The following is a 26,402-nucleotide window of genomic DNA, read 5'->3' on the forward strand; positions in this document are numbered from 1 at the left end:
GAGTGATAATTTCATACAGCAAACCTCTCTACTGAGATGTGAAAGAAAAATAAGGGCCATTTGAAATAGCTCCAGGAGAGATTTAGGACATGGAGTTCATAGACAATCATGGAAACTTCTTTTAGGACATGGTTACTTGTATAATCCATAGTAGAGCTTTCTGCTGAAATGCCTTTGGAAAATATATTTATTTCAAAGAACAGCAATATTTGTAATCAAGATAAATGAAATAAGGGGAAAGCCTTCGGACCATTGGAAGGATGGGATGGTTCAGATTCAAACCTATAACTATTATATTTTCCTATTTTGCATTACATCGAAAACAGTCGTTAAACAATACAAATAGAGAAACTTGCTTTAAAATTAAAGCCATTGATTTACGTCTCTATTTGAAAGGTCAATGTGTGAGGTATGAGAGGTGAGAAAGGCACTACAGCATGCATTGTTCAACAAAAGACATGTTTGTAGCAGGACCTACAAAGATCAGATCAACCATTTATATCATCCACATCAAGTTGCTGGTCATTTCATTTATCAAGATATTTTCTTTGGATATTCTTTGGGTGTACTAACAATACAGTTTTGTAATTAGTTGTTAGAAACTATAATTAAAGCTCGTTTGTCATGTTCACTGATTATTCTATATAGTCTCCCTGAAGCTTTATATAATTCTCCCTTTGTTATAAGCTTCTGTTTCTCCCTAGGGTGTTCTGAATCCCAACAGGTAAAGAACTGAAGTGTTTGGAAACCAATATGTATTGTGTTATCTGTACTGTCAAGTACATGTTTGCCATTGAATTTTTTAAATTATTTAAAAAACCTTTCTATACATTAGATAGGGTCAGCTATTTAGAGGATTCAGCTCTACTACCTAGGTAAGGAAATTTCTTGGGTAGAAGAAAAAAGTGAAGAAAAACAAAATTGGAAAAGGATACATCACTGTTTCCTTCAGTAATCTGCTTAAAAGTGGGAAGAGGAGGAGGTTTTTATTCAGCAATTTCTAGTAACTGCCTAATACTGCTGTCAGGCTGGCCAAATATCTGCCAATATTGGTGATCCTTTCCTTCATCACTAGAGAAAAGTACAGGAACCTGTTGTTTAAAGTAGCAGCACAACTACTTCCCACTTTCTCCCTTTAGCCGATGGAAGTGCTTGTGGGCCAGTCTCATATTCCCACACTTTAGTGCTGGTGATGTGTACTCTCTCGGCTGCACAGTAACTCTGTGTCATGGGAATTGAAAAGAATCCTCTCTCCTCATGCCTAACTCCAGCAGGGCAGAAATGAACGAACACATGTTTTTCCCAGGAGTGGATTTCAGAACTTCTCAGATGCTGTAAAAATAATTCTCACATAGGGTAGCCTTCAGGGATCTTGGGACAAGCTCAGCAACCTGAGAAGCAAACATGGGACATTCTACCCCTCCCCAATATACTTCCCCTCTTTCCATTTCATCTTCACTTTGCCTTGCCCACTTCAAGCAGTAGTTGATATTCATCTGAGCACAGCTCAGGTTCTTACCATAAAATCTAGTGGAACACCTAGAAATCAGCAACTCTTTGTCCTTTGTAGAATAAAGAAATCTCTAGCTCCCGCTAGGCTGTGTGGACAGAACTTTCATCTTTGGAAACCAAAGTAGGAGCAGGCTTTTCTCCTGCTCTTTCCAGGCTGCTCTTCATTGCCCTTTCCACATTGGCCCCTGTTTTCCCCAAGCTGGCCAGGGCCCGTGTGCAAAATCAGCTTCCAGTAAATACCAACACTTAAGTTTCAGCAGGATGCTAACTCTTGTAGATCTATCTTAAAAGGGTGTTAGATATAAATGCAAGATTTATGGAGCATAAGAGATCGCTAAGAACGTTTTAAGTATCCCTTGGTTTAATTAGCAGTCTTGGAGTTAGGTAATGGCCTGTGGCTTCTAAGCTAGGTCTCCTGGGGTTTCTAGTCTTCAGGGGTTGCCTACAATTATAATGCACTCACATACAATCTTTTTCATATACAAAATAAGTCTTCTTTAGACCTTCTTAGGCAACTACTCCCAATTACTGCAATACTCATGCAAATTGATCTCTATTCTTTCAGTGCCTAAACCGACCCAGCACCTCTCAGCCTAGGTCTCAACACAGACTACTTGGGGATTCCAATTGTGTCCTTGAGTCTTACGTCCCAGGGGAAAGAAAAGAAATTCTTATATTGGTGTTGTTGATGCCTATTTTCTCCAAGCCGAAGGTGGATAGCTCTCACTGTAGCTGATCAGTGTCTAGGTAAATGTGCTCCAGTTCTCAGCATTTCTGAACTAGCTGCCTCACAGGGATGGATCAACTAATGGGGCTGTAAGCAGACATGACAGGTTTGTTTTGGGCTGACGGCCATTGATTAGGTTCTTGGACCAGATAAGTCACTTGGCCAAGTTTACAGTAGGTGGGGCGCGCTCACTAGCTCAGGGTTAGTGACTTAGTGACTGGAAGTTAGTTGCAACATCGGTGTATTTAAGCAGCGGGCTGCGGCAAGAGATACCCTCTTGCCCTGAGACCACAGCACCAGAAAGTTTCGCCCTAAGGGCCAGGGCACTAGCGAGGGAGACACAGCCCTCCATGGCACAGCCCCTTCTCCCAAGGAAGGAAAAATGCAGTGTTAGGTGATCCAGAGGTAGGAGTCTCAGGTCTCGCACATTTGGTGTGCTCTGTGGGTAGCAGGCGAAGGGTGGGACTAGCTTGAGAACTCTCGTTCCTAGGTCTGCAAAAAGCAGCGGCGGCAGCCAACGGTGCAGAAAGGCTGGGGCACGTGCTTGGATGTGGGTGCTTGTGTAACCAGCTCCCCAGGCGTCAGCCTCGACAGCGCTCTGGAAGGTGGTTTTTCTGAGCTAGTGTTTCTGCCGTGAACTGGGAGACTCTGGGGTCCCACTGCTGCACCCTGGGCGAAGGAAGCGAACCACTCGTCTCTGCAGATATCAAAAGCGAGTGGGAATTTGGAAAGTTCCCCAACTAAGAACACACGTGACCTCCTCCTGAATGTAGTTCCGACTGTGGCCCGTGTATCCCTCCACCTCCTTTGAACCCTCCTTGGTCCCTTCAGCCCCGCCCACTCGGAGAGGTTGCAGCTTCCTACCGTCGCGTACTTCACAAACGCGCCCAGCAACGCCGGCCTTCCTCGTGCACTGCACTGCTAGGGGAGCGCGGAACCTGGCCCGAAGGCGATCCACCCATCCGGGTTTTCTCAGCGGCCCAAAAGAGGCGGGGCGATATAGCCACTGAGGACAGAGCTTGAGTTCGACGCGAAGAACCAAACCAGATCCTCAACTGGGGGGAAAGGCTCGGCCCTCCATTTCCCCCCAGGGGGCAATGCAGGGGCCGTGGGTTGCATCCACCCAGGGGGTCCGGCTTTCAGTCCACTTAGACAGTTGTTTTTTGGGTCCAAGAAATACAGGAACGATGTTTGCACACTCAGCGTGCTCGACTTTCATTTTTAGGGCAAAAGGGCCGGGTTGCCGGGGAAGCGGGAGGTGGGGCGGTGAAAGGGGGCCGGATGAAGTGATACACAATGGAGACACAATGGGGGGGGGTGTTATTTGTGCTAAGACTGACACCTTGAGGACAAGGGAGTAGGGGTGGGGGTGAGGTGAAATTTCGTGGCAAGGGCTGCCGCAGTCAAATCTTTGACGATTGTACTCAGACAGCGGTGTAAAAGAGGGAGGCTGCAGGCCTTGGCCAGGGAAATTTAGGAGCGGTGCAAGGGGCGGGTTGTCCTCGCTGTAAGGACCGTACCTGCATTTCCCTTTACACTGACCAGCGCGGTCATCCGGTCCTTTGCACCTGTGCACAGGTAGCCTCAGACTCGCGTCAGTGACACCACTCAACGCACCCGCCTCAGCTTTCACCATTAGCACTCCGCAACAGCCTACCCTGCATCCGGCTGCGTTTCTGGGCACAGGCCGAGGCTTAGCTCGTCCTCCCCGCCCTGCGTTGCACCAGAAACAGCCGCGGCAAGTGCAGCTAGCTACTGGCCAGCGTCTCAGAACAAGCCCGAACGAGCCTGGATGGCCACACTGGGCATGCTCAGTGGCGGAGGCAGGTTGGGGCTCGGGGTTCGCACCTGGAGCTACCTGCCCCTCCTACCACCCCTGCTCTACCCCGTCCTTCCCTCCCCCAGCGCGCTCCCGTACACCTCCTGCCCTTCTCCGGACTCCCGAGGCGCTCGGGTTCCCCGCGCGGCAGCGGAGGGGGCGGGACGACCAGCGGACGGTGATGTGGCGGAACTCTTTGTGCACTGCGGCAGGGTACACGTTCGGCCTCTGGGACGCGGCTGTGCTGCGGCTGCGCTTAGTTCTCTCCTCTCGGAAGCTGCAGCCATGATGGAAGTTTGAGAGTTGAGCCGCTGAGAGGCGAGGCCGCGCTCAGGCGAGGGAGATGAGAGACTGCAGCGGCCGCGGCCCAGAGCCCCTCTCAGCGCCTGTGAGCAGCCGCGGGGGCAGCGCCCTCGGAGAGCCGGCCGGCCAGCGGCGGTGGCGGCAGCGGCGGCGTTCCTCGCCTCCTCTTCTTTTCTAACCGTGCAGCAGCAGCCTCGTCCTCGGCTTCTGAAGGGGAAGGTGGAAGCCTTGGGCTCGGGCGGGAGCCGGCTGAGGCGCGGCGGCGGCACCTCCCGCTCCTGGAGCGGGGGGGAGAAGCGGCGGCAGCCGCAGCGGCTACAGCTCCGAGAAGGGGGTCGGAGCCGCCTGTCACCATTTCCAGGGCTGGGAACGCCGGAGAGTTGGTCTCTCCCCTCCTACTGCCTCCAACACGGCGGCGGCGGCGGCGGCACGTCCAGGGACCGGGGCCGGTTTTAAACCTCCCCTCCGCCGCCGCCGCACCCCCCCTGGTCCGGGCTCCGGAGGCCGCCGGAGGAAGCACTCGTTCCGAGGATTATTCGTGTTTTCCCCATTCCGCTGCCGCCGCTTCCAGGCTTCTGGTTGCTGAGGAGAAGCAGGCCCAGTCGTTGCAACCATCCAACAGCCGCCGCAGCAGCCATTACCCGGCTGCGGTCCAGAGCCCAGCGGCAGCAGAGCGGGGGGCATCAGCGACCGCCAAGTCCAAAGCCATTTCCATCCTGCAGAAGAAGCCCCGCCACCAGCAGCTTCTGCCATCTCTCTCCTCCTTTTTCTTCAGCCACAGGCTCCCAGACATGACAGCCATCATCAAAGAGATCGTTAGCAGAAACAAAAGGAGATATCAAGAGGATGGATTCGACTTAGACTTGACCTGTATCCATTTCTGCGTCTGCTGTTCTTTGCCTTTTTCTGTCACTCTCTCTCAGAACGTGGGAGTAGACGAATGCGAAAAATTTCCATAGTTTGGGTGACTATAACGTTTAACCCTGGTTGAATTTCGTGTGTGTGTGTGTGTGTGTGTGTGTGTGTGTGTGTGTGTGTCTGTCTTTGAATTCATTCAACCTAGGTAGGGTGTGTTCAGCTAGACGGAACTCTTGGCCTGGTTGCAAGTGTCAAGGCACCGATTGGTTTCTTGATCTATCTATGGGGTCTCTTCCTAAAGGCTATTGTCCGTTAATACAGAATACAGTACGCTATTAGAGATTAGTGAGTTTGGTAATCTGGTCTAGTTAATGAACAGAAAAGTAGACGCTTTGAGGTTGAGCATATTTTGATTAAATCTTGGCTTTAGGCCCTAGATCAAGGGTATAGATCAGATTAAATGAAAATTAGTGCTGCACGTACGCATATTGCATCAGAAATCTTGCAGTGATTGTTCTTAGTTTCCTGGGTTGCATCGATAAATTCTTTTAAAATGTGAATTGTAAGCTGGTTTGCATAATTTTAGTAGCAAAGTCATTTTCAGTATATATGGTGCTTATTTGAGGGCAAAAGTGAGGTTGGTATATTTAAACTAAGTTAATTACAACTTTGGCATTTAGAAGTTTTGTTTTTTGAGATCAATAGTGCCATAATATGCCTCATACGGCACTCTTATTAGATCTTTGTTAAATTTGCCTTTTTCTCTGGTGTTGGGGTGGTGTAGGATAGGGCATGAAATTTGCAGTTCCAGTAGCATTTAATATTCGGTGCTCTTGTTACACCTAATAGAATGGAGATGAAGTGGTTTTTGATCCCAGATAATAATGTTGTGTCGGTTCAAGGGATTGTGTGCAGCAAATGGTGATTGCAAAGATTAAACCTAAGTTCTCACTTGAAATTTAAGTATTGTGATGCTAGAATTGCTACTCAACCTTATTTAGGTTTCAGGCCCCCTGACACCTTTAGGCATCCCTTAAATTTACTCTGGCTCGTGTAACATGTCAAGTATAATTGACCACCTAATAGCCAGAAATACTGGTGAGAGTGGATTACTCCAGCTTCAGATGGTAGTAGGTATGTTAGCTTTCTCATAGTGTTAAATTTACTGAGTCAGCTTGTTTAATAAGGCAGAAACCCAGAAAATTTTAACGGTGCATAGTTTTGGTTGTCTAAAAGTTAGGCCTCTGTACTTCAAAAGATAGCGATTATCAAAAGGCATTAATCTTTGCAGTTTCAGATACCAGAAACTGGTTTTGATCAAGGATGGGGATAGAGCCCCTCCTTTTGCAGAATGGAAAATACCACAGGAATTGAGAGTTATTGGTAGGCCACTGTACAAAGCATAAAAAACAGAATTAAATTACTGTTTCGAGGTGACTGAACTAGTCTATTAAGGCCAAAAATTTGGTGCGAATTGTAGCAGTGGGCAATATATAGTTAAAATTATGTAATTGCATAAGTGTTAATAGAGTATTCTTAGTAAAAATTATTCTGGCAAATATCAGTAAACATTTTGCTTAAAGGTAGAGTGACACTAATGTGTGTAAGTCCTGCTAAATACTGTGAGAAAGGGAAAGGTTTTTTTTTTTAAACATTTTCTGAAGAGGTTATATTTCTTTGGATATGTAGCTTCACATAAATGTGCACAGCTGATTTTTGTTTTGAAATGATAGAAGTTCTTAAAGAAATAGCTTTACACCACACAAAATGTTAACAGTTTTCTAAGTTAAAAATAGTATTGAAGAAAAAGAATTGGAAATTTTGGAGATTGCATTAATTGAAAAATTTCAGTAAGGCTGAATGAACTTGACCTGCTTGCCTAGGAGATAATTAATTATGAAGAAACTCTTCTGATTTGTAACATTTCAAAAGTAGTGCACTGGTGGTAGTTGTCTAGGTATACAAGAACAAATTAAATGTTTATTTAAGTTTTTTAAAAAAATTAGAGTGACATTTGGTGAACAGATTACTTTCAGTAGTCAAAATTTGTTTATGCTATTTGTACTTTACCCATTGAATTAAAAGAATCGGGGTTATAAAACTAAAATTATTCTTCCAGTTGCTTATATATGAGAAATGAGGTGGGTGGCCATTTCTTTTTTCATTTCAGAGTATGTGTGCCTTTATATGTGAAACGTCACTTAAAACTTTCTCTAAAACTGTTTTTAGTTATGGTATGCATAGAAAGCAGTGCCAAATATTGCATCAAATGACTAACAACACTTAATTTCTAGAGTTGTGGTTTTATTGAGCCAAATGTTCATATGAAAAAAATTAGGAAAAAGTCAGTGAAGAGCTTACTTTTTAATGATGGTTACACTTCCAATAATTTTGATACACTAAAACACTTTGATTTGGTTGGTTTCGCTTTAGCGTTTTGTTAGTGGTTTGTGTTTATTGTGGGGGGGATTAAAATAGCCATAGAAGACTTTTCTCTGGCAGGTTGTATAGCTAGCCTGTTGAAAGTTAAATTATTTTATGAAAGTAGTGGTTGGAGTTTTTTATATGATAAAGGAAGATTAATAATGAAGTGATTTCTTAAAGGAAAATTGAGGACCATAATCCAGTTGTAAAAGATTTTTACAAAATTGAATTACTCCAAAAAATAATTTGTTGGTAGTGCCAAACCTGGGTCTGTAAAATATTTAGTATCTTTAGATTTCATGGAAACTTTAGACTTCTGTCGTATTTTTATTGTTTGATAAGTTTGTGTCTTTTCAAATATTAACCCTCATAGGAATTATTTTTAACTTGTACAGAATACAGTGATTATTGAAATCTCTTAAAATTAATGGTTACTGAAATGACCATATTGTGAGGTTTTTTTTTAAAGAGTCTATTCATGGTTTTAATTTTACACTGTTAGATGTATCTGCTAAGTTGTATTTCCTAAACATAACTAGGCCACCTAATTGCCATAAGATAATTTAAAAACTTCATTTTCATAAAGCTTATTCAAGCTTTATTATTATTCAGATGTGCTTCAAGAATAAAGCACATCTGAATGGAGAGTAATTTACAGGTTATATGACCCAATATAAGGAAAAAGGAATTTTATTGCTGTCCATTGTAAATGTTTGCACTGTAGTACAGTCATCAATGCAGATTTACATTACTTATACTAAGATACAAAATTAATAAATATAAAGCATGGTGAGATATAATCACCTTAACTTTAAATTTAGTTTTAGAAAGACAGTAGAAAAAGATGCATTTGTGTGTATTACCGTTTAGAATTTTATTTCAACATCAGAATTGTAGCTTGCAATATTATTTTAATTTTTGTGTGGAACAGTTTATCTGCTTTTTCCTAATAACCATATATAACATGTAAACCTTAATGTTACAAAATTGCTTACTTGAAAGTGAAGTCTTCAGTTCTTATTTTCAAGAGTTCTCATTTAGAGATTTGCCTCATTTGCTACTTGTTCATTCGATGATAGCTTAATACTTTTTTAATAATTTTTAAGGCATTTAAGTAATCACTTAAGGGACTTTTGATAAAGGAGTATTTATTATGGGAAAATCAATTCATAAAGTTTCAACATTAATTGACACTCAGTAAACATTCTATTTTAAAATTTTCACCTCAGCCTTTTTAGTAAAACAAATTATAAGAAATGGTTTTATATTAGTATCATACTGTTAAAACAAAACTATAGGAAATGTTTTTATATTAATATTGTGTGTGAAATCAGAGTTTGTAAAGACAGAAGTGTACATGCATATAACAATTTTTGACTTACTTGAAATGTTAGGCCTTGGCTGTGGTGTATATATAAGGATTTACCTTCCAGAACATATGTTATTAAGCTAGTATAAGTAGTTTATTTAGTATCAAATTTTTACCTATAGAGGCCATTAGTTCTGAATTTTTATCCTCAGCTTGTTTGTGTATGTTAGATAAACTTGATTTTAAGTATTGTCAGTATTGGGGAATTCTTTTGTGGCCTGAATTCATTAAGTAAAGGTATTAGGATTTGTTCTAAGGATAGTGATTTAAGGCGTTTGTATCAACTTGTGAGATTGGGGTCAATAATGATTTCAGTAATTATCCAGTTCTGTTTTACAGTTCCTTTCTGTCTGGTAGCTTAGAAATTAGTTCAGTTGCTATCAGAGGTATCAGCAATGTTAAAGTTAAACTGAATAACCTTAGGTTGGTAAGGATTTATTGAGCAAACTGATACCCTAATTCTTTTATATGGGCCATATGCTTCACAGGCATTCTTTGCTAGGTGGTCTAAAGTGTTTTGATCTGAATAATGAGTCTCTTTGGAAGTATTGATTATATACACTAACTAATGTAAAATACTTTCATTTGTCAAGAAAGGTGAAATTAGTATATTGAATTTGACTGTTCACCTATCCCATAATTTTTTGAATGTTTGTCATTGGTTACAGATATTAGCAATTTGGTTCTTTTAATGTAAGTTGCACTGGAATAGAAAATGGCTGTTGGAAAATATTAATGTAGGAAGAATAAACAATTTAGTGGTAAAATAATTTTGGATGGGAAGTTTTAATTTAGTTCAAATATAGTTAAGGCAGATAGTCTTCATTTTCTACTTTTGGCATTTAAGAGATGTGTCAGTATCTTTAGATTATTAGTTATATAGTTGGTGGTGGTGGTGAGAATATTGACAGATGGATACTGTGGCTTGAACCTGTCAGCAGAAGAAAACTCTTAACCTATACATAGTGTGGAAAAGACAACTGTAAATACAAAATGTTCATATACTTATAAGTTAGATTCATTGTCCATAAGAATGAACAAGGAATCTGTGTGGACAGTGAATCTTATAAGTGTATGAATGTTCTGTGTATACAGGTAAAATGAATATAGTTAGCAAACTACCATAATATTTCTTAAAAGAGAACTTATTTTCTCTTTAAAGAAGAGACTATCTTAGTGGATATTGTTTTAGAATTTTCAAACTCGGTTAAATCTGTTTAAAATTGCATTAAAATACTGAGTATTAGTTTTACTTATACATTATATGTACATTGTGTCATTTTCGATTTTAGGGTGGCAGTGTACACTCTGGAGCCAGCCTGCCTTGTGTTGGAATGAATCCTAGCTCTGCCCCTTAGTAGCCAGATGATTTGAGTAGGTTACTTAACCCTTTTAACCTGTTTTATCTGTAAAATGAGGATAATAGTAACTATCCACATAAGGTTTTTCTTGAAGAATAAATGAGATAATACAAATAATTCACTTAACATAGTACTTGAGAGATTGTAAATACTTAAATGGTAGCTGCTGCTTCTCTTAAAAATCATAATTTCAGATTACCCATGTGTGAGAAGTTACTTGTCTTTTCACTTACGGGACAAGCAGTGAATATGACAGAATTTCCTCAATTTTGGATATGTTAGAATGTTAATTGGTTTAACCTCTGAGTATTTTTTAAAATACGAGACATTTCTTTAGGAGCTCTTAGTATGTATATAATATGCCTGTGATTTTGGTATTTCATCACAAATAGAATGTAAAGCCCTGCTTTGACCAAACAAGTTAACTAGATTAATCAAAAAGTATTTGCTTTAAAATACGAAGGTAAGATTAAAAGTTCCTATTATTATGGCATACTAAAGTAGAAGTTTTAGGAAAAAATTTGTTACATTTAATTTTCTTTAGTGTTAAAGATAGGTCAACATAAGTATATTTTTACTTATAAAGAGTGATCTCTGCCTCAAATGAAAGAAAAGTTTTAATGTACGATACAAGAGTTGTGTAAACTATCAAAAAAGGTATATTTCTTAGCACTTGTGTATGTGTGTGTTAAGATTTTGGGTGAGTCATGCAACTTTGTATGCCAGTTACATTTATTACAGTGTAATTTACACTTAATCTGGCAGTGCATAAATATAATATAGGATTTAAATTTAGTGTTAAACCATTGTATTATTGTGTCCCATTTTCACATTTACTCAAGATTGTCAATATAATTTTAGGCCCTAGAAGTGGGAAGAAAGAGCTAAAGGATTTTTCTCTTTGTTTATTTTTATCAGGTATGGAGAAGTATGGAATCAGCTTGAGACCTGCGTAGTAAAGACCGTTTTGTGTGCATAGGGATCTTTTTTTTTCCTTTTGCCTATTCTGGTCTCCCATTGTACTCTCAGTATGAAGCACTTCATTTTCAGGGTTTTTTGCCTGCTTTTTTAGCATTGTAGATGGTTTCCTGTTTAATTATATATGTGACTATCTGATTATGTGGTTTCTTAAAAAACATTTTATTATATTCCATAGAGTGGGGAAGGAAGGGAGAGACATTGATGCAGGAGAAACATCAGTCAATTGCCTCTCACATGCCCCCCAACTGGGGATGTGACCCGCAACCCGAGTGGATGTCCTGACTAGGAATCAAACCAGCAACCTTTTGACTTGTAGGCGGGTGCTCACCAGCCAGGGCTCATTATGTGATTTTAGACATATTTTAGGTGTTATAAAAACTGGCTATATTTTGGTCCAAATATAGGTTGTAGAATTGGACTGTGCATTTTGACATCTGGGAAAATTGAGTAGTCTAAAACACTTTCTTGCTTTCTCTCTCATGCTACATGGATCTGTGGTTTGCTTTAATCTCTACCCAAAACTTAGTTGATTTACTATTATTAAAGCCATTCAGAATAATTCTGAATTTTATTTTCTTTGATTTTTATAGATTTTCAAGCTAAAATACAATAGCAATAAAAATTGCTATTTCATATGTTTAATGTTTCCAGTCTTTTAAAGAGGATGTAATTATTTAAAGTATTATGAAATGCATTGTGATTTGAACAAGGTACTCTTCAAATCAGATGTATTCTTAAAGTTATTTGTAAATATAGCATACATGTTCAAAGTTGCAAACAACTGCTTTAAAATGTATGCAATTTTTTTTTCATTTAAAATTCTGTTGCTCTCATGAATAAATGGAACTCTTCCCTTAGTGTATTCTAGTTACTATGAAATGATTAAAGATTTTGGAGATTAAATAAGTAGAATTCAAAACTTTCTACTTTTAAAATGAAATTTGGGGGAGATGTAACTAAGGTTAATTGTTAATGTATTTTAAAAATGTGTATTTATGAATTACATTACTCGAAAGTAATTGAGTCAGAAACACAATGGGATGCCAGGGCTTTTATTTTATTTTTTTCATAATGTGAAAACTGCTTTGTCAGGCTTAATTTAGCCATGTTGTAAAATTTAACATTTTTATCTAATATTTATGAAACATGAAAAAATGAGGACTTGAGTCAGAAGGATTTTTCTTTTTAATTAATGCAGTAGAATTAGTATGTACCCTGACAGTCTTATATTTGTTTAGTATATATATATTTTTATTATTAGGAAGGCCTTTTCTTAACCATTAGCTTGTTTGATTTGGCAAAGAGGTTATCTAAGACGTAGGGCCACTTCCATATCTTGGCAGTTATAAATAAAGTGGCAGTGAACATAGAGGTGTTTATGTTCTTTTGAATTAGTATTTTGGGCGAACATCTATGGGATATTTACACAATGGAATACTACTTGGATGTAAAAAAGATGACAATTTTATTTTTTGTGACAGTATGGGTGGACCTGGAGAATGTTATGCTAAGTGAAATAAGCTAATCAGAGAAAGACAAATACCATGTGATTTCAATTATAATGTGGAATCTATGAACAAACAACTAACAAGCAAAATAGAGACAGGTTTGATAGAGAGCAAGTTGACATCAAAGGGGTAGGGTAGGGGTGGAGGGATTGAGCAAAAAGGACTCATGGATATGGACAACAGTATGGTAATTGCTGGTGGCAGTGAGGGAGTATAAGGGGACTAAATGGTAGTGGGCAAAAAATACAATAAAAAAATTTAAGGAGATTAAAAAAACCCCATAGGGCCAGCATTACTTTCCTCTCTTCTTCTGTAGTACAGGAATTGTGGCTCCAGTAGAATCAGTAACTTCTTAAAAGTTGGTAGATTGAGTCCAAAGAAGGACACAGGGTTTTGGGGCATCTGGTGTAGTATTTTTCTGATTCTATCAGTGGTTCTCAAACTTTAAGGATATCAGAATAACCTGGAGGGCTTGTTAAACCACAGACACTTGCACCACCTCCAGAGTTTGTGATTCATTAGGTCTGGGTTGGGATCTGAGAATTTGTTTCTAACAAGTTCCTAAGTGATGATGCTGGTGGTGTGGGGATCATACTTTGTGAACCACTTTATTTTATGATCTCCCATCAAGCAAATCCTTATAATGTGTTAATCTTCTATAGTTTAATAGTATTTACACATACATTGTCTCATTAAATCTCTAAACCCAAATAATTCAGCATGGCAAGTATCCTGGTTTTGTAGATGAGGCAATGAGTTTAAGAACAGCACTAAAGTGTAATGGAAGAAGAATGGATTTGGGAATCAGTTGCACTAAAACTAGTTTAAATCCTTAGCCACTTCATCAGTTGTGTACTAACAGGTACACTAAGCCTTACTGAACCCTAGTTCCCACATCTCTAATGTGTTAGTAAAAATCCTTAGCATGTGGGGTGGGTTTTTAGTTTGTTGAAGTGTAGTTTAGACATTTTCAGAATATTGGCTGCCAAGTAGGGGTGATCCCTCCTGCCTTGTCTGGGCATTTGGCAATGTCCAGACATTTATGGTGGTCACAGCTGAGAGGGAGTGAGGTGGCAGGGATGCAATTAGCATCTAGTGAGTAGAGAGTGGGCCTGTTGCCTTAACATCTTAAAATGCGCAGGACAGCCCCTCCCACAACAAAGAATTATCTGGCTCCAAATTGCTGTGGTTGAGAAACTCGGGTTTAAAGGTATAAAATGTCTGGTCTGTAATAAGTATAATATTTAATAAAAATGTGTGTCTTTGCCTTAGGTTGTGGTCTTTAAGGTCAAATTGCTAATAAATGATAGAGCCAGGCTTTCAACATCGAGGTTTTCTTACGCTTCTAGGCCAGTATTCTTTATAATAAGAACTTTATCCACCTAAGATCCCTGCTAATAAGAAGTCTCTTAGGCTGATTGTGAATTTGTTGCTTTCAGATTGTCAGAAAACCCTAACAATGCTTTCAGTAAATGTGTAAGTGTAATGCACTGCATGAGGATTTTATATAGAACTGCTCTAACAGGATGGGTATGCTTTATTAAAAGAAAGCATTAAAATTTTTTTATATTGCTAGTAATTTTTAAAGTAATCTTAACTGTTTCCTTTAATTATGTATTTGTTGGGAATTATTTTGCTCCTAGTATACTTGTTTTTTGTTGTTTAATGCATTCCTTAATCTTAAACATTTTTTATTCTAAAGTTGCTTCTGTTATAGCCAGGTATGGTGAAGTTAAATGCATTGATGCAAAATGGCAAATTGTGATATTTTATAAAAACCTCTCAAATCTGTCTGAGTAAAGAAAAGAAAGTAAGATGGGCTCTAAGGCTTTCTGATGCATGTATTACATTCTTTTCTAGATCCTAAATTGCACTCTCAACCTGTTGAATTAAAGTGCTCTATCTAAATTAAAAATTTGAAGTAATGTGAAGTTTTTGGAAAAGTTTGGAACAGAGTCTTAGATTAGTTCAGATATGAGAATGTGCCAAGGGAGTAGCTTAGTGGGTTCAGAGTTTTTTTGTTTTGTTTTGTTTTTAGGGTAGAAAAACATAATTATGAAAGTGTTCTAGGAATAGATTGTTTCCTTTTTTTTTTCTGTTTGCTTGACTGTACAATTTATTTTGCCTCTCACTTTGCACAAGCAGAATAAAATGTTGAGGCATATTTTAAAAATTTTTATGAAATTTAAGTTTTAACTGAGTTATTCTTTTTGAAATTATGAGGTTCAGAGATACTGATCAATATTTTATTTTTTATTTTTTAATTTCTATGATACTTAATGGTGTATTGCATTGTGTGTTCACCACTCAAAGTCATATCATCTTCCCTGACCATATATTTGTTCTCCTTCACCTTTTACTACCCTCTCTACCACTTTTCCCTCTCGGAAGCACCATAACTGTTGTCTGTGTCTGAGTTTCAGTTTTATATCCCATATATGAGTGAAATTATATGGTTCTTAGCTTTTTCTGACTGACTTATGTAACTTTTATTAGCATAATATTCTCCAGGTCCATGCATGTTGTTGCAAATGGCAATATTTTATCTCTCCTTATGGCTGAGTAGTATTCCGCTGTATATATGTATTACATCTTCTTTAATATTTTAAGTATTAAAAATTTTAAAAATATCAGTATTTTAAAACTAGTACTACTAATCACAGATAACTTTCAAAAGTGTTAAGAAAACAGCACCCTGACTGGGTGGCTCGGTTGGGTCCTGCAAAGTGAAAGGTTGCCATTTCCATCTCCATCAGGACACATGCTTACGTTGCAAGTAGAGTCCCCAATCACAGTGCATAGGAGAGGAGGCCTATCGATGTTTCTCTCCCTATCTTTAAAAATAAATAAATAAAAATCTTTAAAGAAAATGTACCTAGTATAAATGAAAAACTGAGGAAAAAAGAAGAAAACAGCATTTATTGGTGTTTATTTCAGTATGTGAGTAAAAAACTCCATTTGCTTTACTGTACTTAGAACATTTCTATCAGAAAAATGTGATTATAAAGAATTAAAAAATTTACTTGTACTTATCTGAAAGTTCATTTTCCACATTAGCTGCTGCTTTTGCTCATATGCATCTGTTTTAAAATGTAATTTATCATAGTGAACTTAAAGGGGTGTGTGTGTTTGAACAATTTCCAAAGCACCTCATAATTGCCTAAAGTAATGATTTTTAAATACTGAAGTCATCAAAATTATTTATTTCCCTGTAGTTACACATTGTATCCAGTATTTGGCATGTATAAATATATATGTGCATATGCACACACACACAGCTATTCTCTGATTTTTTCTTGAGAGTGAATTTAAGATGGCCTAAATATAGGAAAGATTTTCATAATTTTAATTCACAAAATCATAATCTTAAAAAGTAGCCGAAGCATTTGAGTCTTGAAGCTTTCTTATTCTTTCTTACTTATAGGGAAACTATTACATAGTAACCATATTTTACTTAAGTGAGATGAAGTAAAATTTGCTTATATACTTTGATCTGTCAGATTTCTTTTACCTGTTGTAGAATTACTGTGTTGAAATTAGAATGGATGTAGAAGTGATTTGAATAAACTATCACATCATTTTATACTAAAGTAATATACTAAAAACCTGTTGCTTTCCAGTCTTTAATGAGAAAGGGTATGGCTGGTCATGATTTTACTGTTCCCTGAGGCATCATATTTAGAGTGATATAATTTATATTTAATAGTTGCCTCAGTAATTGGTGATATTGTTGAAGATTTACTGTATATTTGTATTTGTGATCAGTATTAATTTTTGTGGTCAAAATTGCATGTTAGTTTATGTCAGGTACTATTTTTAAGTGTCAGATGTGAAAAAAGGGCAATAATTTTAACCTTTTAGTAGAGTGATAATTCTTTCTCAATGAGTTAATTTATTTATGTAGTTAGAATAAAAAATACTGACAAAGAAGCAAATCCTCCTCCTTTCTAAACAAAATTAATGAGGAAAAGTTGTTTCAATTCTTAAACAAGGAAATTTTGATGTAGGTGTGGTATATACCTTCTTAGGCGCTAATGAAAACATTGTGAAAGCAAAAATATTTTGTTTATGCATGTATGTTTTTTGAAAACTGGAGAAGCAATCTAACATCTGAATAGTTTTCATAGATTAGTTATAGGAAATCTATATAAAAAGAATGATTACTACACAAAAAGTGTACAATTTTCCGTATCTAGGTTTTGTCCAAGATGATCAGATTATATATAATACTGTAAAATAGTTAAGGTTATTAAGGCTATTTTGGATTCTTTTTAATACTGAAAAGGACACACAGATTGTGATTATTGTGTAGTGTCCAGAGACTAAGGCTTGCCATCTGTTACTTAAATATAGGAAAAAGTTAAGAAAATTTAGGATATAATTGGTTTTGACACTTATGTTTTGGGAATTTTCTATTAATTATGACTTTTAAACACCAATGTCAACATTTTAAGCTTTTACAAAAGTGAAACTTAATGGTTATTCTGCTGTTTGTATTTTTCTACTAAAATATTGTACAAAGATACCGATTGAGAACTAATGATTATGTAATGCAAGTCTGGCCTTTATTCAAGACTGTTTAGATATTTAGAAACATCATTTCCTAACCTGATAATAAGTTATTCAAGATTTGGCTAAATTTTAAAATTTAGTGTTCTTAACTTGATATTTTTAGGAATTCATTATAGTAAAACTTAACCAGGCAACTGACTTAAGAATTCCTTAAAAGATTTCCTTTAAATATTTTTCAGATTCTCTTCTTTTTTCTCTTACAACTCAATTCTTGTCTGTATGCTAGCAAATGAATTTCTCCATTGAAAATTTTGCTGTTGCATTTTGAGCCACTACAAAAGTTTCTTGCCACGTTGCATGAACTCTTTAAAATTGCATAATTTTAATAAATCTGATTAATTTTAATGTACTTTGTTTTGTTAACATTGTTTTTCATTGAGAAGTTTGTTTTCATGCCAAATGCTTAATATAATGAGATATAATATTTCAGTTTAGATATGGTTTTGAATTTATGGTCTCAAATGCAACTTTGTGTCTGGGCCTCTATTTTTTTAACAAGAAGCATCTTGCCAATTTCAAATTAATGTCAGATGAAAGTGGATTGTTTTACCAACACCCGTTTATAGAATTTATTCAGGTCTGAATTGTAGGCTGGGAAAAAAATGATACCTTTTGGACAGACAGATAATGTGTACTGCTTAAATTAAGTGGGGCACACATGTAGCTGAGATTTTTATCCAAATATTAAAAGTTTAGAAGGCTTTACTTTTTTTTTTACTTTATAGGATTTAAAGGGTGTGGTATTAAAGAGCGACTTTTCCTTGTTTTTATTTATATTCCTCCCACCTATCTATTGATATTTTTGTCTTTCTATATGTTAAAGATGTTTTTCCAATTTCTTTAGAGGTTGAGGAAGTTAACTCCTGAATTATTTTCTTTTACATTTCAGCTTAATTATTTTTCAATATTTTTAGTATGTTCTTTGAATATGAAGATTCGATAACTACCCATGATTAGTAATTGTGTTTTTTCCCCCTAGTTGCAATAATTGGATTCATACTAAAATGATATCTCTTCAGGAACAAGCATTTATAGGTGGCTGACTAAAATTAAGTGTTCTCTGTTCAAACCAAGCAATGCAGAGACTTACTCTCATATCTGTTAGTGTATTTTAATACTGCATATTATAAGGTTTTTTAATTAGGCACTTTAACTAGTATTTTAGTATATAATTTTAAATATTTCTAAAAGAAATTTTATTTATTGTTTTAGAGAATGTGGAAGGGAGGGAGAGAGGGAGAAAAACTTCCGATTGGTTGCCTCTTGCTCATCCCCAACCTGGGACCTGGCCTCTAATTCCTGTATGTGCCCTGTTTGGGAATTGAACCAGTGACCTTTGCAGGCAGGGAGTCACTGGTTCAATCTGTGACCAACCCACTGAGCCATACCAGTTAGGGCTAATTTCAGATATTTTGATAAACCACTTATTCAAGTGATTGTAAAGCTGATATAATGGTTACAACAGTTTCAGTGGGGATATGAATCAATTTTTGCAATATTTGAACAAGGGAGTTACAAAATCATTAATTTGATTTTACCAATATAGTAATAAATGCCATTATGTATGCATCCACATGTATTTCTAGTTCATACTGTTCTTACACAGATTAAAATCATGCATTTAGGCAAAACTATTTTTGCCAATTGGAAAAAAAGAAGTCCTTTCCAAATAATTTCCTGGCTTAAGATACAGAATAAAGAGACTTGATTTTATTTTATTAAAGCCATATATTAAAGGAGGTTATGTAATACATATTTGGAGGTTTTTCTCCTTTAAAATGATTCGAATTCATAGGGTTTTCTTTGAAACATAAATCTGCTTGCTAGAATTAAATTTAAAATTTTTGCAGTTTTGGCTTACTAAAGAAAACCAACTTGCCAGAGACACATTCGTATTAGAACCTTGTTTTCTTAGTACCTCGTGTGTGTCGTATTTTTTGAATATTAGGAAATTAGTTCATGATTGCATGTAAAAGATCAGTACAGTTGGAAGTCTTGGAATTATTTTTTCCACAGAGCAGTTTGCTAATACTGAGTAATTTTGGCATTAAATATTACTAGGCCTTTGTTGTGAAATTACTGACACATCCCTCAGCATCTTCTGTACCTTAACTGTTCAATCTTTTTTCTGTAAAAGTTAATGCTTTTGCATTTTGCGTAACTATAGACTACCTAAATGTTTTAGGTAGTCACTTATGGTAAAATCATAAGAGCATGGCTTTCATAATATGATATTACAGAAGTAACATAAATCTAATATTGAATATAAAGATTGGAATATGAAGATACCTTATGTACTGCATAGTAATACTGGGTCAATATTATAATTTTAACTTTTATAATCTTTCATATGCTTTATTCTGATTTTGCTGTAGAAAATTAGAGTTAGCATTTAGCTTGGTTCAAGTACATAATGTTGAGAAGCATGTCTAATGCATGTTGTTGAACTGATAATCTTTTTGGAAGTTGTTATGTAAGTTATAGCCATATTTTTGATTTGTTATTGAAGTCATTCTTAGATGTTTTTAGTGGGAGCAAAAGGGTAGAGAGGGATGTGTGTGTATTTTAACAGCAGCAGAGTTCTGAAACAGGAAATCAGTCTTATCGTATTCATCCAGAGACCTAGGAAGAAGGTAATTGTTTCGTATACTCGTTAAAACCAGTTAGTTGGGCAACCTAAATTTTTAGAGGTTCTCAGAGGTAGGCTTGAAGAGCTGTGGATATAGTTGTATTATTTCAGAATAAACGACTACTCTCAAGAAAAACTGATTAAATTAGTGGAGGTGGCTAATAGTGCCTCAGCTAATACACTAAAAAAAAACTGTACTTTTTTCAGTGGAAATATTTTTCTCTGCTTGTTAGTGTACACATATACACATAATTACACTTGTAATCAGTGTTTTCCTATTGTCTGTGAGCTCTTTTTTTTTTTACAAATTTTTATCTGTCAGTTACATGTCATTTTTAAAGCTATGGGTAATACTTCTTCATCAGGGTAGTTACTCTGCTTACTTGGGGCACTGTGTTAGGGTTCTTTTCATTTTTTTGTTTTGTAAACAGTCCTATTGTGCATATCTTTGTATAATTTAGTTTTTTCGTTGTTGTGTTGTTTTAGAGTATACTATTCGAGTGAGATTGCTGGAATAAAAGGTACAACATTATTATAGATCTTTGTTACCTGTTACCAGTTGTAGGTTTCTTGCCTAATGAACCAATTTATAGTATTGCTAAGTAGAATTACTAGAAATTTTTTATGTTACCTTTGTAAATGTGATGTTTTCATTTAGAAAGTGAGATACATAAACTTCTATTTCAAAGCAAAAATGTGTAAACTTTTTAGTGTTGGTTACATAAAAATGTGAAAGTCGTGAGATTCGAATTGTTTGGAGAAGTAGACAGCTTCTGTAGAGTTCATATATTATTTGACAGTCAGTTTTCCTTTCTGGTTTGGCACTACTAGCAAATAATAAAAAGTGTTAAAAAGAAATTAAAATTTATGCTAAAGTGATTTTAAGTGAATATATTAGAATTCTTTTATAATTTGTTTATATACATACTGTATTGTGTTGCCTTGTAATGAGGCATTTAAAATAGCAGGACATTTCTTACATAACCTCAAATAATAGCCTCTTATTTACAGTTTGAGAGCCTTTTCAAGTTTATAGATTTAAAGTTATTTCCAGATATCTCATTTGCTTCATGAAACAGCCAGTGAAGGTTACAGCAGGTGTTACTATCATTATTTTACACAAAACAAAAATAGTTGAGGCCCAGAGATACTGAATTATTTAACCTAAAGTCATAGGCTTTTAAGTTACAAAGCTGAGAATGAAATTTTAGTTTTCTATGTTTTTTTTTTTAATTTAAAAACTTTTGAAAAAGAGTTTATTGATTTAAGACAGGAGGGAGTGAGGGGGGTGCAGGGAGAGAAACATCTATTTTGTTGTTCCACTTATTTATGCATTCATTAGTTGCTTCTTGTACTTGCCCTGACCAGGGATGGAACCTGCAACCTAGGTATAGTGGATGACACTTTAACCAACGAAGCTACCTGGCCAGGGCTCAAGTCTTCTTTATTAATGACAATATGCATTAAGTGCTAAATATTTACTAGGCCTGACATCTAGTAAATATTTAAATGTTCCTGTGTCATGTCTGGCCATTCCTTTATTCTTAAAATCCCCATTTTTGGAAGCATTCTTTCTCAATATTTTTGTAGTTCAGACTTTCAATTTAGAAAATAAGATTTTAGGTTGCATAAATTTGGTATGTACAGGAGTGATTATATGCCTTATATATTAGGACAAATTGTTTTTAAATAATGAACAATTAGTACTTTATTAACTGGGAACTTAAAAGAACTCCCTATTTCTGCTGTTCTGATCATCTTCAAGTTAGAAATCAGATTCCAACATTTAACACACTTAATAGGGAAAAATTAAATTTCTTAAAAAATAAAATCTTTCATTAAACGAGAAAGTTGTACAAGTCCATGAGAGTGGCTAGTATTTAAAGCATAATTTGATTAGAAGAGATAATATGGATGTAACTGTGACATACTTGGAAAGTATTTGTTAAATTTAAACTTAGTAAAATTTTTTGAGAGAAATGTATGTCTGATGCAGCATATGAATCAGTGATTTTATTTCATTTCCTTTCACCTGGCCTAAAGTGTTTGTTGGTTGAAAGCACTGACAGAAAGCAGGGGGAAAAGCTCCAGAAACTCCTAGAAAGTAAAATTCAGTGGCGAAGTATTGATATTTGCTAACTTACTTCAATTCCTGTTTTCTCTTGGTACTCTGACTTTATTCACGCTTACTACTGTTTTAGTTCAGTGTTCCTCTTGTGAACCAGGAAACTTCAGATTTGCTCTTGATGCTTTTTGATTACTACCTCTCAAAATCTGTTTATCACTTTCTGTTCGGTCAGTCATGTTCCATGTATGTTATAGCTTCATGTTGTTACTTTACCTTTCCCTTAACTAGAATTTTAGAAATAGTTTGCTATGTGATCTGTGGGAATAATTTTCTTCAAAATAATTATGGCAGGGAAAAAAGTAGTTACTTGTTTGTATACTAGCATGAATTTTAGTTTATAACTTGTTTAGGGATAAGAGATCCATATATAGAGTATGAAAAAGGAACTTCAGAACTGCTTTCAGTAATCATACTTAAAATAAGGTTCAGCCAGGAACACATTTGTATAAAATAAGGTTAGGGAGCTATTTTTGGCTGTTATACTATAAATTTAGAATTTTTAAATAGACGATAAGTCCCTTTAATTTAAGCTCAAATATCAGCTCAAGTTCTTTTCTCCCCTCCAAGTACTAACCAGGCCTGACCCTGCTTAGCTTCTGAGATCAGACAAGATCAGATGCATTCAGGGTGATATGTCTGTAGACTCAGGTGGTTTTCTAAAAGATGTTTTGTTAATTAGGTGTAATTTGGAACATATATTTGGTGCTTTATTTTATGATTAGTTGCTGAGAACAGCCAATAAAAATGAATTTAGCTCAAATGGTAGCCATGTTATTTTATTTATTTTTTAAGATTTTATTTTTAGCAAGTGGGGAAGGTAGGGAGAGAGGGAGAGAAACACTAATGTGAGGGAGAAACAGATCAGTCACCTCTGGTATGCGCTCTGACCAGAGACTGAACCCGCAATCCAGGCATGTGCACTGAGTAGGAATCAAGCTGGTGACCTTTCGCTTTGTGAATGATGCCCAACCTGGTGAGCCACATTATTTTTTAATCATCCAGTTATTTTATCAGTTACATTTACTTCTCTTAGAAAAGTTAATATGACTACAGAATTTAGATATCATTTATTAATTTTTTGGAGGGGCCGTGTTCTGGGATATGAGAAGGGATTTTGTAGCACTTGAATCCAGACTATCCAAATGATACATAATGATCAGAACTCATCAACTAATCACTTAAGATCTGTGTATTTTATTGTATGTAAATTATACCTCAATTAAAACAAAACACATTGAACATTCAACTTAAGCAAGATAGAAGATACCATGTATGCATTTCTTTTACCTCTCTTCTTGAATGTAGAGTAATCACTGATATGGGGAAAGGTGGCTCCCCCTCTCCCCGACCTTTTAGATAATATTTTGTGTATGTTCTTAGGTTAAATATTTAAGAGGCAAATTAATATAGTAAAGATTTCAAAGAATTAAAGTTTCTATTAGGCTTTGATGCTCTTTAAGATGATTAGGTTATTTAACAAGTCATAGTCATTGGAAAAAAGCCAAATAGTTATGGTGGACTCTTATGGTCTGGGACTGTACCATTTGTTCAATTGATAAACAACTCACTGTGTTCTAGGCATTGTTTATACATTAACTCGTTTAATGTATAAGGTTAAGACTGTTCTGTATTAGAAATTGTATATGTATGTGTGTGTTTTTTCTGTCTTACTTGGTTTAAAGTGTAAAAATTTTAATGAGCGGGGAAGCAAAACAGTTATATTAGAGATTTTATTTATTAGTATAATACTTGGTGTAAGAAATATTCACCTCAAAATTCAGCACTCACTAGTTGCTGACATCAGTTTTGGAAATGCCAGTAGATTTTTGTATTGCTTTTAATGATTTTAGGTTTTAACATTTGATTAGTGGATTGCTCTCATTTGGCCCTGCTTTCTTGAAAATTTTATTTTTTCATTAATGACTTGGAGATACAAAAAGATAATCTTTTGTGAGGCAGCATGGCTTAAAAAGTTTGGGCTTTGGAGTTACATGCATAACAGGTTTGATCATAATTTAACTACTTACTGGCTTTGGAGTTACACTCATAACAGGTTTGATCGTAACAGCTACTTACTGGCTTTGGGACCCTGGGCAAATTACCCCATCTTTTTGACCCTCAATTTTTCCATCTATGAAATGGTAATGTTATTTTGTAGAATTGTTAGGATTAAATGAGAATGTATTTTCCATACTGGCACATGGTCTTTTTAATAGGAGATGGATGCCAAAGTCTTGAGTAAAATCTTAAACTCTGGGAATAAGGAAGGTGAGAATCTGAGGAAAATGAAACCTTAATTAAGACTGAATTCCTAAATTCTATTTAAAGGAAAGATTTCATAGTTGCTCTACAAGACATTATAGAGCAATGGATTGCTTCTCTGAAAGAGATTCCCATGTTGATTCCGGCCTTTGACTCCTTATTTGCCTGATTAAATTGAACTCCCTGCCATGGCATTCGTAAAACTAGACCTGATAATCTGCCTGTCCTACTCCTTATCTTCTGCCAGTTCTGCTGCTTTCTCCATAAAACTTTGTGTGTGAGCTGCACTAGACTGCTCACTTTTTTTTTTTTTTTTGAAAATTGTATGCATTTCCATGTCTGCACTAAGCTCTGCTTGGAATGTTGTAATTGCTCGTTTGTTCTGTCTACTTATATCTGACTTCTTAAGGATTATTTAACATGTTACCTACTTTGTGAAGTTTTATCTCTGACCCTACAGAATTAATCCTTCTTTCTCTAGCTCATAAAACATCTTGATATATTCTCAATAGAGCCTTTGGCACAGTTGTAGGTCTGTGTGTCTGTCTTCCCTGATAGAATAATTAATTCCTTGAGTGCAATAGTTTTCACTTAGCCTTAAATTCTCAGTGCCCCTTCTACAGAATGTTCCATGTGTTTCAGTGTTAAAGTGAATGAAGGAGGATGCCAACTGAGTTACTTTAATGAGTATTTAACATTCCCATTTATGTAGTCATAGACAAATAGTTCCTTTAAGTTAACCAAATTTTTTGCAAACTTACTTTATTAGTGTTCCTAATGCAACAATAGATTTGAGTTTTCTCTCGGTTTAAATGATTTCATTTAAAGGGGTTTTATACAGTACTTCTGTGCTTTTATTTTTTTATTTTTTTATTTTTAAGATTTTATTTATTTTTTAGGGAGGGGGGAGAGAGACAGAGAGAGAGAGAGAGAGAGAGAGAGAGATCAATGTGCGATTGCTGGGGGCCGTGGCCTGCAACCCAGGAATGTACCCTAGCTGGGAATCAAACCTGGGACACTTTGGTTCCCAGCCCGCGCTCAATCCACTGAGCTACGCCAGCCAGGGCTGTGCTTTTCTATAAAGATAAAATCTTACTAGTATTCTCACAAATTAAAGATTATGTTAGGTAAGCTTGTTAGTGGTAATTATTTAATAAAAAATATTTATCTTGCATTGCTCAGGAAAACTTGCATGATTTGAATTGGTACTTCTCACTAAAATGTATTTACAATTTTTTAGCTAGGAATTCCAGATTGGTGGTAGCTGCCACTGCTTTGGGTTCCCTACTGCTGCCTCATTTTTTCCTGACTGTTGACGCCACATTTTCTTATGCTTGTGCTCCAAGACAGAGTTAAAAAAGTAAAGATTATTCATGTTCAAGGAATGGTACTGCTGGAGGCTTGATTTAAGCCTCTGTTGCCGCCTTCTTTTTTTTTAAATCCTCACCCAAGGACATGTTTATTGATTTTTAGCGGGGAAGGAGGAGAGAGAGATAGAGGGAGGGAGGGAGGGAGGGAGCGAGGGAGGGAGGGAGAAAGAGAAAGAAACATCGACATGATGGAAAGGTAGCGACCCTTTGCCTCCTATATGTACCTGGACCACACCCTGACCAGGGATTGAACCCTCAACCTGGGTATATGTCCTGACCTGCCATTGATCCCACAACGTTCCAACCAATTGAGCCACCCAGCTAGAGCTATTCCACTTTATTCCTCTCATGAATGAACATAATACTCTGAAACATTTCAGTAACTGACCAAGAGCTACATTTTTTGGTGGGTCTACTTTCTTATAGATGATAGTTAATATTTGTGATGTTAGCTAATAATAGATGATAGCTAATATTTGTGATCTTAAAAATTACCATCCTAATAGTTTTCTTTCGGAATCTTCATAGTAGAAGAACCCTTTGAGATTTGGGTGAATTTATGTATCTTAAAGTGACAAA

At 36.3% G+C, this 26,402-nt stretch overlaps 2 protein-coding genes across 2 annotated transcripts in view; one reads left to right on the forward strand and one right to left on the reverse strand.

Annotated features, from left to right (window-relative positions):
* Positions 1-2,441: 2,441 nt before the first annotated feature.
* KLLN (killin, p53 regulated DNA replication inhibitor) lies at positions 2,442-3,793 on the reverse strand. The gene is given in 5 exon segments (XM_045854496.1): positions 2,442-2,759; positions 2,761-2,902; positions 2,904-3,085; positions 3,087-3,289; positions 3,760-3,793. Coding segments are annotated over 5 exon segments (879 nt in total).
* Positions 3,794-4,031: 238 nt separating this feature from the next.
* PTEN (phosphatase and tensin homolog) overlaps positions 4,032-26,402 on the forward strand; it is an 84,052-nt gene continuing 61,681 nt past the window's right edge. The window contains exons 1-2 of the mRNA XM_045854497.1: positions 4,032-4,299; positions 4,455-5,231. Coding sequence (XP_045710453.1) covers positions 4,032-4,299; positions 4,455-5,231 — 1,045 coding nt within the window. The remainder of the gene's footprint in view (positions 4,300-4,454; positions 5,232-26,402) is intronic.

Source organism: Phyllostomus hastatus, unplaced genomic scaffold, assembly GCF_019186645.2.
Source record: "Phyllostomus hastatus isolate PE091 unplaced genomic scaffold, TTU_PhHast_1.1 phas_scaffold_1066, whole genome shotgun sequence".
Classification (NCBI taxonomy): Eukaryota; Metazoa; Chordata; class Mammalia; order Chiroptera; family Phyllostomidae; genus Phyllostomus; species Phyllostomus hastatus.